We start from the raw sequence: 15,597 nt of genomic DNA on the forward strand, positions 1-15,597 counted from the left end.
CCACCACGACTTTTTATATTTTTATATTTTCTTCAGCTTTAATGGCATTAAAAGTACTAAGATTCTTTGAGATGTTTCGAGTATAATACGTTACAAAAATAACCTTCTGTTTCAGATAGTACAAGCAGATAACAGAGCATCGTATCTGGGCGCTCGGTGCCGCGCTAAGAGCGACTGCGGCGTCACAAACTCGCACTGCGAAAGAGGCGTGTGCGCATGTCAACCGTACTACGCGCGAGTTGACAACTCTACCTGCCTTGAATGTAAGTAAAGTAACACTTTTGTTTTTTAACAACTTTATAAAAATATACTATGTTTATATCGCGCATGGTGGAACCAATTGATTCATGCCTCTAGCAATTTTCTTGGAAAAACTTTCTAAGCGATAGAAAGCGTTATCAAAATCCAACCCATAATTTTCGATATTGGTTGGAAAATACGAGCAGGTGCAGCAGGTAAAACGATTTTATGTAGTAGCAGCGTTGAAATTCCATTTTGTCCTTTTTCCCTCGCACGCATTACGTTCCTAATTGACGCACTTTGGCTCGCGGTTTTCACCTCCCATTGCCAATACCTTACCTAATCACTCTCGTGTGGTAAGCTCTGTGGTGAGACTAACAAATTACTTTCACTCGGATGATCAATAGCCGTCATGTAATGGCCACAGTTTTCATCATAGGAATTTTCTTTTCACACTGTTACCCAAATAGAGTTTCGCTTTCAATTGTTTTTCTTTCCAAATTGTTTACGGATTTCGACGATAGCATCATACACGAAGGTTATTTTTTGTGTCCATTGTTAAATTCAAACGACTGACTCAAAATCAGAAGAACAATGTACATTACTTCCCATTTAAATGTTACTTTCACTACGTTTCGAATAACTATTATTATAATTGGAAAGACGATCAAGTACACTAACAGCACTTTTAGCAGTGGCAAAAAACGTTTATCTCGTCTATGAATATAATAAGATTCCGTTTTGGCTAGACTTTATCTTACTACAGTCGTCCAATTTCGGTTCGCCTAAAGCAGGGTTTCACGATACGGACTTCAGACTAAATGGATACGAGACGAGCTCAATGCTATCGCACAATATCTCAGATATTTTATTGCGATAGTCCTATAATCCCACGGTCGTCTCACTTTCTTTGCCCACAAAAGTATGGGACCAAATCAGACAACTGGATCATGTGGATTACAACTTACAACGGTTCATTCGCCGATTATGTTGCGTTTTACTTCGAATAAGGACTGATGGGCCGAATTCGCTTTTATGGGTACTACGATACCTTGACTGATATAACGGACTTTTTATTAGCCTTGATTTGCTTGTCTAGGTTAAGATGAATGTTATAAAGACGAATAACTGGCGGATGTGTTGGGTAACACACTTTACGAGCCAGCTAGGTCCAGTTTGGCGGCATTTCGAACTGGGATTGAACATAAGGCCCGCTAGTCAGCCCCGGATCTAGAGGGGGGCAAGCCGGGGCCTGTGCCCCGGGCGGCAAATTCAGGGGGCGGCAAAATCAGGCGGCTGCCAAATTCACACTTCACAGACCAATGGATAACGTGTTGTAGGTTCAGAGTAGTAGATAGATGGATAACTCATCATTTATTTAACTTTGACCACGGAATAAATAATAGCACAAGTACAGCAATTTCATGGCCATATCAACTTGACCGATACCCTGCACCACTGCACGAACATTTATTATTCACGAGGCGAAGTTTTAGCAAACTATTAAAAATTATTTGCGATCATCTATGAGCCAGGAACGCTTATCGCATATATTTATTTTTATTTTAAATCCTACATCACAGATTACTGTAATGGTTAAGTACCTACAGCGCCATCTTAACCTATGGTGCAGGGTGTGCGCATGACCCGGGCGCCTTGCTCGGTCTCAGGGGCGCCACGGAACGCCCCACCACCAGGAAATTTCGATGAAATTACATTTCGATACTGACAAGCAAAGTTTCTAAAAAAGTCGCCTTCGCTTTGTTTGATTGATCATTTTGATTATTTTTTACTTTTAACATCCTCCAACTAAGTGAAAAAATTCTTGCTCGCTACGCTCGCGGCTAAATGACAACGCGGCTGTTTTTCTGATTGTTTATTATTTTTATTGACTCGGTCGTCGGTCATTGATTCAGTCTCTAATCACGTTTTCTTTTTATTTGTACATAATTCCCAGTTTATTTTGTGAGTCTTCAAACAAATAATTTTAAAAAATTCGCGCTCGCTACGCTCGCGGGTACTTGTTGCAAATGTCGACGATGTCCTTTATCAGGTACTTTTGTGTCGCGGGCTCAAAAAATTTCGCGCTCGCTTCGCTCGCGCAATATTATACATGCATTGCCTCAATGACTTCATAAGTCAAGGCCACACTGCCTTAATTTTTATAAGTCAAATGCAGTAGCGGCGTAAGCGGGGGGCGGAGGGGGCGGTCCCGGGTACCACATCTCGGGGGGTGCCATCTTGGTCGACACATATCTGCATGACCAGGATGGCGCGGGCAGAAGGGACAAGTCACATTCTTATCTGCGAAGCTTAGGTTCACTACCATTTACTGTTTCATTTTATTTATATTCAAATTTTAAACAAAACTACGACAGAGCATGCGCGAGACATCGAGGCGGTCACCCCTCTCAGTCCGACTGTCACCCCTCTCTTATATGTTTGCTTTATCTGATTACTTAAATTAATTCCTCAAAGTTAGAAAAAAGAAATCCGCTCGCTTCGCTCGCGGTTCTTTCTTAATTTCTATTTTGTTCTGCCCTTGCTTTTTGAGTACTCAATCTAACAAAAATTTAAAGCTCGGTGCTTTAAATTTTTAGTAGCAAAAACAACTGACGCTCGCTTCAGTCACGGTTTCTTTTTATTTGTGCTTAATTCAGAGTTAAATTACAGTCCTCAAAAGTAACAATTAAAAAAATTCACTTTACTGTCGTTTTTTTTGGGGAGGTGGGGGATGCTCGATAAGTAGTCTGTCCTGGGTGCCACCCGATGCTACGCCGCCACTGGTCAAATGTAGTAAAAAATATATATTTATGGAGTCCTCAAAAACAAAAAAGTTTGCTTGCTGCTTGTTACAGCGCTTTTTTAAACTAATTAACTTTTTGTGTCCCAATTAAAAAATTTGCGCGCTCGCTTCGCTCGCGCTGCTTTTTACAATTGCATCGTTCTGTCTCGACTTTCATAACTTAAAGAGCCTACAATGAATTGGACACATTTTTTAAAGTCCTTTACCTACCAAATAGTGCACTTCATTCGAACGTTCTTATTTATATTCTTTGTAACTACTCTAAGTACTTCAATACATAGGTGGCGCTTGGGTGATGATTGCAGCCAGGCGCTACATGAGCTAGAGACGGCCCTGCCTGCCTACATATTGATAGCTAAAATTATATGGATGATAAAGGTGAAAATAAACATAAGTAGGTAGGCGGGGCGGCATTTTGCAGATTTTGCCCCGCCTAAAAAAAATTGAAGATCCGGGGCTGCCGCTAGTTCAACGACCATACTAACTGCATAATCAATAATCATAATATCCCATCTAGTCCTTTCTTGGTGCGTGCGCGTGTGTGAATAAATGGAATTATTTACTTAATTTTATTGCTTTGGCCTTATATGACTTTAAACGGACCGGTCTCAGGCGAGGAACAATGCGTCGGAGGTTTATTCAGCGATGTCGTAAAAGTCATTATTTTATTAATTTACCGTTTGCCTACATTGTTTAAAGCATTTCTTGGTTTGAATCCCAGCAGAAAGAAGGCTGTCTTCTTGTGTATTGCACGATTACTTCATAGCGTAACAAACCCTATTGTAGTACATAAATAGGTAATCAAATACGCAAAATGGATTAAACTCTACAAAAGAAAGTTGCATTCTCAAAGGAAGTCCCATTAACATCAAGTGCAATAAAACCAGGAAGTCATTATAGGAATGATATCGAACGCTGGAAAGAGGGTAACCGTGCGTCGGTATAGATGCGAGCCGTCAGCTTGTCATCTCAAACTTCCTCGTGGTCAGTGTGCCAAGCGTGAGCAATCAACACGAGAATAACAGATATATAAACCGTTTGATAAAGACCCAGACCTCAGCGCAACTGTCAGCGAGATATAATTGCGCTATTACCAATTTACCTTATAACACACTCCATAAAACTTGTGTACTCTTTATTTTAATACTGTACGCGTATTTACAGATGGTGTTTACATTGTCGTTAAAATATAATTCAATGTCTGTAGGGTGCCTACGTACGAGGTACAACATTGTCCACGACGATAAATGTAACTGCCTGTTTTCACGCGATGAGTTGTTTTGTTTTCTCTCAGGATGTATTTAATATTTCCAAAATTATTGCCAAAGTATGTAGTTTTGTATTAAATGTATAATAGTAGGTAAGCCATATCAGCGTAAATAAGTCTTATTCGCGGCTCTTTTGGGATGTTGTTATTTTGAATCTCCAAATTGTTGCATGCTAGGTATGTATGCTAGCACATAATTTCATATAGGTAATGTCCCACTAGCTACCTTCAACTGTGCCAATAAGCTTTGTATTGAACGCTTACCAAAAATAGTACAGACTCTGCGGCAGAATATTTTTTTTTCAAAGTCAAAGTCAAAGTCAAAGTCAAAATCATTTATTAAAATAGGCTAATACGATTAGCACTTTTTAACGTCAAAATTTTACAAGAATGACAGCACCCCCAAAACGCCCCCCTTTCACCACTTCCTAGTGTTATGGCTGGAAAGAAGAAGCGGTGAAGAACAAACTTCCCAGCAACACAGCTGTCTATTACAATTTAATTATTATTAATTTATTTTACAGTTATACAATTCAATTTTATTTATTATTAATTTAAAACACCGAATAATACAAAATAAAATAAAGCACTTTTGTTCCACTTCAGAGCTGCCATCTGCGTTTATCTGTGAAATAATCATTAACATTATAATATGCCTTTTTAACAAGAATTTCTTTAATTTTATTTTTAAAAGAACTGTCCGTTAATTCCAACAGATGAACCGGAATTCTGTTATAAATGCGTACACAAAGCCCCACAAATGAACCGTGTACCTTATGTAAACGATAATTAGGTGCGGTTAACTTGTGTTTATTTCTAGTATTAAAATGATGTACGTCGCTGTTTTTACTATATGAATCTAGGTTTTGCCTTACGTATATTATATTGGCATAAATGTATTGAGACGCCACAGTCAGAATACCAATATCCTTAAACCTTTCCCTAAGGGAGACTCTAGCACCAAGTTTGTATATAGCACGGACAGCGCGCTTCTGTAGTACGAAAACATTCTCGATATCGGCAGCATTGCCCCACATAAGAATTCCGTAGGACATGATGCAGTGAAAATAGCTAAAGTACACTAAACGCGCCGTGGCTACATCGGTGAGAGCTCTTACTTTCCTGACAGCGTACGCAGCAGAGCTTAATTTACCCGTGAGTATTAGAGTAAGTTCCGCAGAAGCTGTGTGCACGCCGCACAGTTTATACAATATTTAAATTACGGGTCCTACAAAATTGTGGACCGAATATATTGTTTTCTATAAGCAGAGTGTTCCATAAAAGGATATTTGCAGAGCAGTTGTATGTTACAAGAGTAACTAAAAAGTTAATAGCTTGCCTCTGAAGACCGACTGTGATAAATTCTACAGGTAAAGCCATTTCTTGCAGAATGTCTTCTTGGAATGCGTGATCTTAAAACATTCAAACTAAACATAGATTGTCCATTAACAAAACGTTCTAGACAAAAAACGAAAAACTTCGATGTAAGCGAAGTGTTCTCATCAAGGTTTGCAGTTAAATGGTAATATGACGCCAATAAATCCTTGTCGTCTAAAGCTGAGTGCATGGACGCTACGTGAATATGTCCATCTCGTTTATTTGCGGTAGGTACCAATTTAAATAAACTTGTTGATGATTACGAGAGCGGCCCCGTCGGCAAGCTTCGACTGACTTATCGTCCGGTTTGCCAGCCGTAAATTGGTCCCGCTATCCTTCGAGGGTATGAAATGTAGGGACTCTTATCCATTTTATTTATTTACTACGACAAGCCCGTTAGTTTGCAAGCTACGGTTGCTGTTTCTTCCGTGTGACCTTTCACTTTTACAGAATTCACTTTGACAATATTTTCACCAAAGTATTCAAAACAATCCCAGTGTTGATCGTGATGGTGTCGCGGATCACGATCGCTTAGGCTAAAGATTCTAATTGTAATAATTATATCTGTAAACACTGAAAATATCCGATAAGGAAAAATACCTTATAATAATACCTATGGTTATCTAGGACGCACCGAAACAAAATATCATGATGCTTATGGGTAAAGAAATGCCATTACGAATGCATATGGCATCAGACACGCTAACGATTAGTGGATTCTCTGTAATAACGGTATACACAATTGGTAGTTGAAAGCAAACACATAAACATTTCTATTTACACAGTATGTTATATCTGACTCTATTGCACAATTAAATGTAGGTAAGTTAACTTTCTAAGGGCAATGGACAGAAAATGAAAATGTCAAATTCGCGTGATAATAATTCTTAGATCATTAAAGAGGAAAATATGTTACGTTGTTTACAAAACATGTTGCATTTTATCTAACCAGCGGGACCTACATTTAACAAGCGGCATTTAGTCATAAATTCTTAGAATTTAAAGTGGGCCCTAACAGTATCTTTACGAGCGGTCAAGAGGATGAAAAGGGAGGGATAATTTCTGCACGAAAGAAAACAATTTTCTTTCGCACAAACCAAGAACCATAGAAATCGCTTGTCCCAAATTATTGTACAATTTGTCACTTCGTAGGTAAACTAGTTGGTCGAAATTATGGGGGCACATAGTAAGCCGTGCTTGGCTACCATGTCAAAGCATGTAAGCATGACATACAGTTTTTCTGCAGCACAAACGCCCATTTTGCATCCATTAACCCAGTTATGCATGCATAGCTAACAAGCGAACAGTTTCTTACGATGTAAGTCTTGTAACTCATAAGAGATAACTTTAAATACGTATCTGGCTTAACATCCTTATGTATTTCTGTTAGATTATTGGAATTAACTACAACTTAGGTTGAAACGCTTTTAAATGCAAATCTTATAGTCGCCCTCAGCTAATTATTAGGGAAGTATATGAAATGTCTATTGAAATTCTCCATACTAATCAGTATTTCAACACAACAGGATTGATGGATATATCAGCGTTTCTCCGTAATTTATTTGTTTTGATTATTTTCATTGTGTGATGCTCCGATTTTTACTTTCCGCATTGTTCTGCATAATTTCATTGTTTTTTCGAATAACCGCTTTCTTTTGTTTAAAAAATATAACACTATATGGTGAAGTACGTTCCTCTGCGTAATCTTGATTATAGATATTTTTTGTAATTTTGCAAGGGTAACTCTATCGAACACTTGCCTAGACTAAAGCCCGCATGAAGTGTAAGTAATTACTTACGTCTATCTGTGAGCGTTGTCGTACAATATACAAAGAAGGTGATTTAGGGCGCCTATGACTAGACAACCGTTACATAGATAGACTAAGCTCCTATAAAAGGCTCGAATCTATCCGCCTGTCGCGTTTTCACTGGTACTCAGCTGGAAACATCCGCCTCACTGATTTTCGTATGTGAAATACCGAATGAATGAAGAGACAGGTAATGACACCGTTTCATTCACTTATGTTCATTACACGTAGCGAATCGACCTTGACTTTGTATAACAAGATTATAATCTTCGGATTGGAAATCGAAAAGTCACGCACATGTACACTCTTTTCACGGTTGTCAGCGGCGTGCCAAATCTAATAAACGTAAGCATTCTTTGTAGTCTTCGTTTTGAGATTAATGTGTCAGTCTGCATAGATGGTAATCGCAAGAAGTATAAAAGAATTATAATTATAACAGGCTGTGCCCGTCGAGTTATTCGGCGAGCCACCACGTACGTACTTGCTAAAAGCAAACGCGTGTAAAAACTGTTTAATGATTGACCATAATCATCATTATAACTGGCTTTCAATTAAATTGGTGACACGTTTATTTATTAATTGATTTAAGTGCTAAATTCCGTGTGTTTACCTTCACTTTAATAAACTTACGTCGGAACTAATTAATAACAGTTAAAGAGAAAATATAGGTTTCTAGACAAGAAAAAAATATCCGGCTTCCACAAAACCCAAATAAATATTAATCAAAGAGCTTTCCTGTATTATATAATGAAATCAATGAATGGACGATCAAGATATCGATCGGAACTTGCGGCTGATCAATGCGGTAGTAGCTAATAAATCTCACATGTTTATTTTGAAGTGTTAATCGCAGCTACTTTTAATATTCTTGTAAAGTGCCGCTCGCATACTAACCGGCGACGGTGTGACTCTATTATTAATCGTTTAAACGTTTGAAAGTCGTGTTATGCATAAACATGTTGTTTCTACGAACGAAATCCTGCTTTATCGTTGTGTAAACCTAAATATAAACATAAGTTTTTAGTGGTACCTAATGTTCAACATGACCTTATAACTGGTATTGTTTATGACGTAGTAGTAAGTAAGTGTATGCACATACATTGGATGCAAATTGTCGGCCACACCCGTATAAACGGACCAACAACGGTGAACTTGAAATCAAATAGGGTCGCACACGCCTTCGGGTCATGAACCCGTCATTCAGAGCTCTGTCACCATAGAGACTAGGACACGTAGAGGAGGCAACACACCTCCTGTGGCTGCAAACCATTCTACAATCGACACAAGCCCGAGTTGATTGACAGATGAAATAAAAAATTAGGACAATCATTTCGAAAACATTCGTCACTTTACTTACTTCCAGCTTTGTTGTTGTACAAGCAAGATAATTGAGATGGGCTCATGTAATTTTTTTTTTTTGCTTACTTTCACTCCGACAAGGGTAAATACTTTTTTATCCGTAAGTATGTTTATCTTCTGATGGGATCTCAGATTTGTCAGTTATTAACCTGAATCTTTCAAATAAATTCTCATAAATATTTTAACATAAGTATTGAATACTTACTTTTTCCTACATCGAACTGTCTGTTCTTTACGTAAAGATACCTATGAACGTTTTTTAAATTCCTAGCAAAGTGTAACGCTCTTTCAGTCTAGTTAGTTAACATTGTGTCGTTTTTCAGTCAGTATCCGGATACGTTTTTTGCATGAAATTCGAATTGATGTGATTGTAGAAATAATATGTAAATCATGATCTCGTTGGCGATTGCAATATTCACAATGCTTTTATTGCATCTTTCATAAAAACATTTTTTTATTATTCTGTAGAAAGTAAATAACTTTTGACAATAGTGGTGTAACTGCGTCGTGACGTAAATTCGTAATCTCTTAAGATCATAGTTTTTTAAGTAGAGAAGCTTTACGCTTCTCAGAAAAGATTTTACTTAAGTATTTAAAGTATATTTTTTTCTATAAATTCTAGGAATTATGGATTTCTCTTTGTTGCAGCGACGCTCTTAGGATCAGAATGCACGGTATCGGAGCAGTGCACCCTGAAGGTGGCGTACTCGGCCTGTCTGGAAGGAGTCTGCCGGTGCACGGATGGACATCTGCAGTTCAGGAAACACACGTGTCTCTCTCGTAAGTACTCGTAGCTCAATTGACAAAAGTAAGAAATACTCATGACTTTAAGTAAGACCTCACAGTTTTATAAAATACAGAGTTTTCAATATACGAGTAGATGATTGAAAAATTGTAAATATCTGTCGACATTATTACACAACCACTTTTACCACAAGCCGTACCACCCACGGAACATTTTTTTCCAGAACTGAGAATACCAATACTGGGAAATGCCATTACCACTTGTTAAACACCAAACAATGATGCGATACAATCGACAAATAAATTGCTTTTCATTTCCCAATGCTAATTCTATAACGACTTGGAATCGGTAGTAAGAAAAATGCGTAACATTGTTTTTTTTTGCGTACCACTTTGAAATGGCTGGTTAACGAGCGTAGCGGGGCTATCAATTAGTTTTTCATAGGAAAACTGTCATAGACATCATAAGCCGGTAGTACAAACATTTCCAAGCTAAAGTTCCTATAGTAAGTAATTTAATTGAAAAATATTTCGTAAGCCATTCGGGTTTTTCAGTCGTGTAAGAATAATTAATAAGGCGGCCACTAACGTAACGTGTGAATTTAAATTGAAAATTACATTATAATTAACGCTGTTGGGTAGTTATTTTTCATAATAAACACGGACTAGGAAAAACAAAGTTGTACCTATGTGTCGCCACTCCCCCGACAGTAAACAAATTAATTAGGCAGTAGGTGTGGCGATCATTATACACCTAAGTATTGAAGTTTAAAATGTGTAGTCCACTCTAGGGACACTCTAGGGTAAACAAAACATATATCACACCAAACGGCTCTAAAAAAACAATGTATTGTTTTTTTACCATTTTAACATTTTTGTTTATCCACGATTTGCTGTAAGTACCTATAAATATGAGTTTTTGTAAGTATAGTGGCTCTTTAATTCATTTGTTTGTTTCATAAATGTGTGTCCCTGGCCATTGATATCGATCGACGAGAACGTTTATGGGATTTACCCATTTTCAGCCGCAAAACAAATACACACGAGCAGGTTTGCATTTACAAGCAACGTTAACGTTTTATTACATGTTTGATGTCGTTCTGGACTTGATGCCGCATAACTCACTTAGTAGGTAGTAAATTATGATTAATATACTTCATAAAATGCATATATAGGAACCATTATCTAGCATATACCTACATATCAACAATTCAAATACAACATATGATACAGGAGCATTCCTACATTGTAGACCCAATCTAAGGCATTAATGGTAAACTCTGTGGGATAGTCTATTTTTAAAATAGGCTCCATTAACAGTCATGACCGTGAATATTCCAATAAAGATCGAAATAATTATTTAATACTTTCAATTTCATTTAAATGAGCCAACTTCATAGAGAATTGAGCTTGTCATGGTTTAAGTCACTGTATTGAATCATAACGAATAAGCCGTGTAATTCTTCGAAGTGGCCCGAGGAAAGTGCCTTTTGGAAGCCGTCTATTTGACCTTCAATCAAATTCAACAGAATCAAAAAGTGTTTCGAATTCGCATTAAATTGTCCTACCTTTATTTTTGCTCCATTTATTAGCGCTTAAAATGTTTAATACATCGTAAAAATATTACTGTATAGCAACGGTACACATATTATAAAGTCTGAGTCAAACTGCAATCTTGACGGTGAAGGCTTCTTGAGTAAAAGCTATTAAAACAACTCACATTGTTACACAAATACCGTAATTTTACAACATATTGTGGTGTTGCTGCGTCACATTTGGTAAAAGCTATATAAAATCTGATGGCGGTTGCTTAATAGTCTCCTCTTCGCTTTTCTAAGATACTCTAACAGACCTTATTTCCGCGATTTATCGTAAGAGCATTGTGAGAAAATGAAGCAAGTAATTGTTCTGTCAAATCCGCCATCGTCTGCTCATGTGAACCGCGCTTATTATCGCACATAATGTGAGCATTGTAGCCTCACTGTGAGAACTCCTAAGTATAGCTTTAATAAATTCTTTACATGCCACGATACCACAGTCAAGATATGTAGATAAAGAATCTGGATCATTCGTGATCCAGATTCTTTATCTACATATCTTGACTGTAATTTGTGTTGTTATTCGTAACACTGACATTTTATGTCATGACCTTGTTACCTCGAACCGTATGAATATCAAAATCAAACATCTATCATGAACGATGAAAGGTGGAATATGTTCCACTGCTTAATATAATGTAGTTACCTCTATCTTGATTCGCGAAAAAGGTTACAAGTTCAAATCATAGCTGCGCGCAACAAATCATGGAATATTTCGCGCACTCCACTGGGCACTATATAGGAACAGTTATACCAAACGGAATGATTGACGCTGTAATACACTTGTTATTTTAAACAAAATTGATTTAATAAAAATACGAATGGACTAATATAATAACGGCTCATGAAAAATAACACAGTCATAGATTTGAGTAGGTCGACAATAGCCTGCGATGTTGCGTGCATTAACATATAATAGCCAATCAAATTACCATTTGTGATTTTACATTCACGACACTTCATCAAATTGTAGTCATTATGTGTTTAACCGATATGGGAAAACATTATAGGTAGGTACCTACCAAACAATTTAAAACATTTAGGTACGTATCTAAGTTAATGTAATCGAATCGAAAACAATAGGCAGGTACACTTTTCGATAGTCATTTCGATACATAAAAATCAAGTTGGAACTGTATCCATCCGACTATTAGAGCATGTAATGGTAGACCGTATGACTAGCCTCGGGAAAATTGCTACCAGCCACTCAGTGCGGCAACAGTCACGAAGTACACAAATACCTCGGTGTATTTTATTCAACGACCAATTGGCGCGCGCCAATTTGACGTTAAACTTTAAAAATACTGCATGTGCTTACGTGATTTATCTCGTCATTTCAGCTGCACCGCCCGGTCACGTCTGCTACAGCAATGAACATTGTCGCTTATGGGATAAGGAGAGTCGCTGCGAGTTCGTCATACTTAACCTCTTCGGAAGGTGCGCGTGCAACAGCCTCTTCAAACAAATCGGAGACAAGTGTGTAGCTCAGAAAATCCCCCCATATGCCACTGAAGCTGTCGTAGCTGAAATGGACTCTGTTGTAGCTCCTTCAAACGGTACAATACCATATAAAGATCCAAGTCCAACCGTTCAGCTAACGTCAACTTCAGTTAATTCATTCGGATCTCCACTCGCTATAGTCAGTTCGGACGAAATTCAGCCAAGCAAATTACCTACGTATGCTAGCAAAAACGACGTATTTAGTACAGACGAAGACAGCCCCTTGATGCAAGCCGTCATGAAAGTCCCAAGCGCTGAACCAACGAAGCGTTTACCAGTTTCGATTAGAAAAGACGGCGAGCCGAATGAAACAATAAGGGTAGACGAAATGACAGCTAATTTGCATGCAAATGACCAGCCAATTTATAGGGTTGTAACTCAACCATCTGTAGAAAAGAAATCCAACAAAAAAAGCGGATCGTCAAAGGAACAAGGTACTTCAGTCAGTAAGCCTCACAAGGCCGGCCATCAAAAGAAGTCATCTTTAAAAGGTAATCTATTATTGTAGAATTTCGTTTCATTACAACATAACGCCTTTAGAAGAAGCTCTTTTAACAACCTAATTATTTTCAGACAAGCATCGTATTCGCGCGGATACGCCAGTTTACGACCTTGGGCCTGCATCTCTAGGAATGCCGTGCCTTACAGACCCGCAGTGTCAACAAGTGGATCCCTACACGCGATGCCTCAACAAGAAATGTGACTGCACGTACCGAACAAACTCAACTTCAGCTTGCTCGGCTCGTAATAGAGGCTGCTTGCCAAACACGTTCCAAGTTAGTATTATATTTTCTTAAAGAATCCCACGAAACAGACGTAGTATATGCCGTATATGTGTTTGAATGTTTATTATTTGTAATTTCTTCTAAATGGCTCAAGTTTATTTGCAGTTTAGCTAATGGTTTACAATTTCCAAAGAAAATCTTGTAATATGCTTACCTAGTACCTATTACGACAGCATTCTTTATTAGATAATTTCATGTAAGAGAATAACTCTTGGTTACTTATTAGTAATTGTTATATTAGGAGAAGCGTATTTAATTTCTGAACAATAATAAATACCTATAGTATGCGTACAATATCTGTAGTTTCCTCATTACTATTCCAGTGCCGGTCTACGGGAACGTGTATAAGTTGGTACTTCGTCTGTGATGGACGCAAGGATTGCCCAGACGGTTCCGATGAGAAATGTCAAGGTACTGGTAAAGGTTCGTACACTTTGCACTCTGTGTCTTTTCCGCACATCTTTCATCTTCATCGCTTCGTCTCATTTTCATTTCGTACTCATTTTTCCATAACCAAATATTATGTTAATCAAAACAAACACATTTTTAACTTTATCGATATTTTTTGGGATAATGGGTTGTGTTACGTTATAAACATTTTCTAATGTTATTGATTTGTCACTATAATTTTCATTTAGGTATTAAACGGCTCCTGCTGTAAAATAAATTACATTTCAGCGCCTTAAATTTTTGTCATTTCCATGACACCACCGCGCGTTACATCAAACATAGTCACAAGAGTCATCCATCGCTTCCCAATTACTACTTCTTATATCTTCTATGCCATGTTCTTCATTCACAGAACTTACAGGGGAGCGTTGTCCAACGAACTCGTTCAGATGTGGAGGGCCTGGATCTCCATGTGTGTCGCGAGCGTCCCGGTGTGATGGAACTCCTCAGTGCCCAGGGGGAGAAGACGAGAAGAACTGCCGGGCTACTCGACGTAAGGGGTAAGTTTGATGAATTAAAAAAAGAAACATTTGTAGGGTTCTATTAATGTTGGGTATTTCCAAAATATTTCAGAAATGTATCCGTAGTAATTACGCAGTTACTATCTAATTTAAATTAAGTTTAAAAACCTCATAAACCTTCGCAGTTTTATTCTACTTATCCGAATTACCTACCGTGAGAATGTTTTAAGCGCCAATGAACTTTTACAATAAACCCATTGCCAAAAATATTTTTATCGACGATTTAATCAGTCAGCTAACTGTTACAATCTAATTTTCTTCAGATGTCCGCGTCATACATTCCGTTGTGGTTCAGGGGAGTGCCTTCCCGAGTATGAGTTCTGCAACGCAATAATATCTTGCAAAGACGCGTCCGACGAGCCACCACACCTATGCAACGAGCAGTCAAGGTAAGGATGCTTCCTTTATAGCCTAGACTTTATAGTCTTACGGTAACTTTAATAGTCGCAACAATACACTCCATAAACCTGCTATAACACACACTCGCCATTAAACTCTGATAAATGCAGTAACAGTATCGTTGGCCGCGTCTCAGCCTGAGGTGATTGCCACAAAAACCTTATTAGCTGTTAACTATATTTACCATTGCATTTCGTAATCACGCCACGTGCGACCTGTAACGGTGTTTGTCCAAATATTTGACCTTAACTTATGGTGGTTGACACGTTTTCTGTATTTATTCATGGCATTTATTCAGATGGCGTGCGGCTGACTTCTGTCCGTTCCGATGCGGTAATGGTCGGTGCAGGAGTACGGCGGTCGCGTGCTCGGGACGCGATGGTTGCGGAGACAACAGTGATGAAATAGCATGTAGTGTTTGCAGTAAGTATCTTTCGGCTTCCTGAATATCTCCTGTTCTGAGAACTATCGTGATCTCCCAGAAATACAGAAATTACATTTAATAGAGAACATAAACCGACATATTTATCTATCGGCAAATGAGCATATAGAAATCATTTTAAGGAAATCAAATACGAAAGTATTCGAAGAGTGAACTCAAAAACTAACAATGAATCTATGAAACGAAAGTAACGAATTGCATTCAACTTGATCAATCAAAGTGACGTACCTACTTACAGCATTGTTGGAATTCAGTTGAAATACCAAAACATAGAAACATAATGATTTCTGACAGGAACTGT

General features: G+C 37.9%; 1 protein-coding gene across 2 annotated transcripts in view; it reads left to right on the top strand.

The window, feature by feature from the left end:
- LOC124631462 overlaps positions 1 to 15,597 on the top strand; it is a 35,194-nt gene that overhangs the window by 18,598 nt on the left and 999 nt on the right. The window contains exons 2-9 of one of the 2 annotated variants that reach the window (XM_047165862.1): positions 116 to 263; positions 9,506 to 9,637; positions 12,540 to 13,190; positions 13,273 to 13,475; positions 13,808 to 13,895; positions 14,287 to 14,434; positions 14,719 to 14,844; positions 15,153 to 15,277. In XM_047165862.1, coding sequence (XP_047021818.1) covers positions 116 to 263; positions 9,506 to 9,637; positions 12,540 to 13,190; positions 13,273 to 13,475; positions 13,808 to 13,895; positions 14,287 to 14,434; positions 14,719 to 14,844; positions 15,153 to 15,277 — 1,621 coding nt within the window. Of the gene's footprint in view, positions 1 to 115; positions 264 to 9,505; positions 9,638 to 12,539; positions 13,191 to 13,272; positions 13,476 to 13,807; positions 13,908 to 14,286; positions 14,435 to 14,718; positions 14,845 to 15,152; positions 15,278 to 15,597 lie in introns of both variants that reach the window. The other variant, XM_047165861.1, reaches the window with a different exon arrangement.

The sequence above is a fragment of the Helicoverpa zea genome, chromosome 6, assembly GCF_022581195.2.
Source record: "Helicoverpa zea isolate HzStark_Cry1AcR chromosome 6, ilHelZeax1.1, whole genome shotgun sequence".
Lineage (NCBI taxonomy): Eukaryota > Metazoa > Arthropoda > Insecta > Lepidoptera > Noctuidae > Helicoverpa > Helicoverpa zea.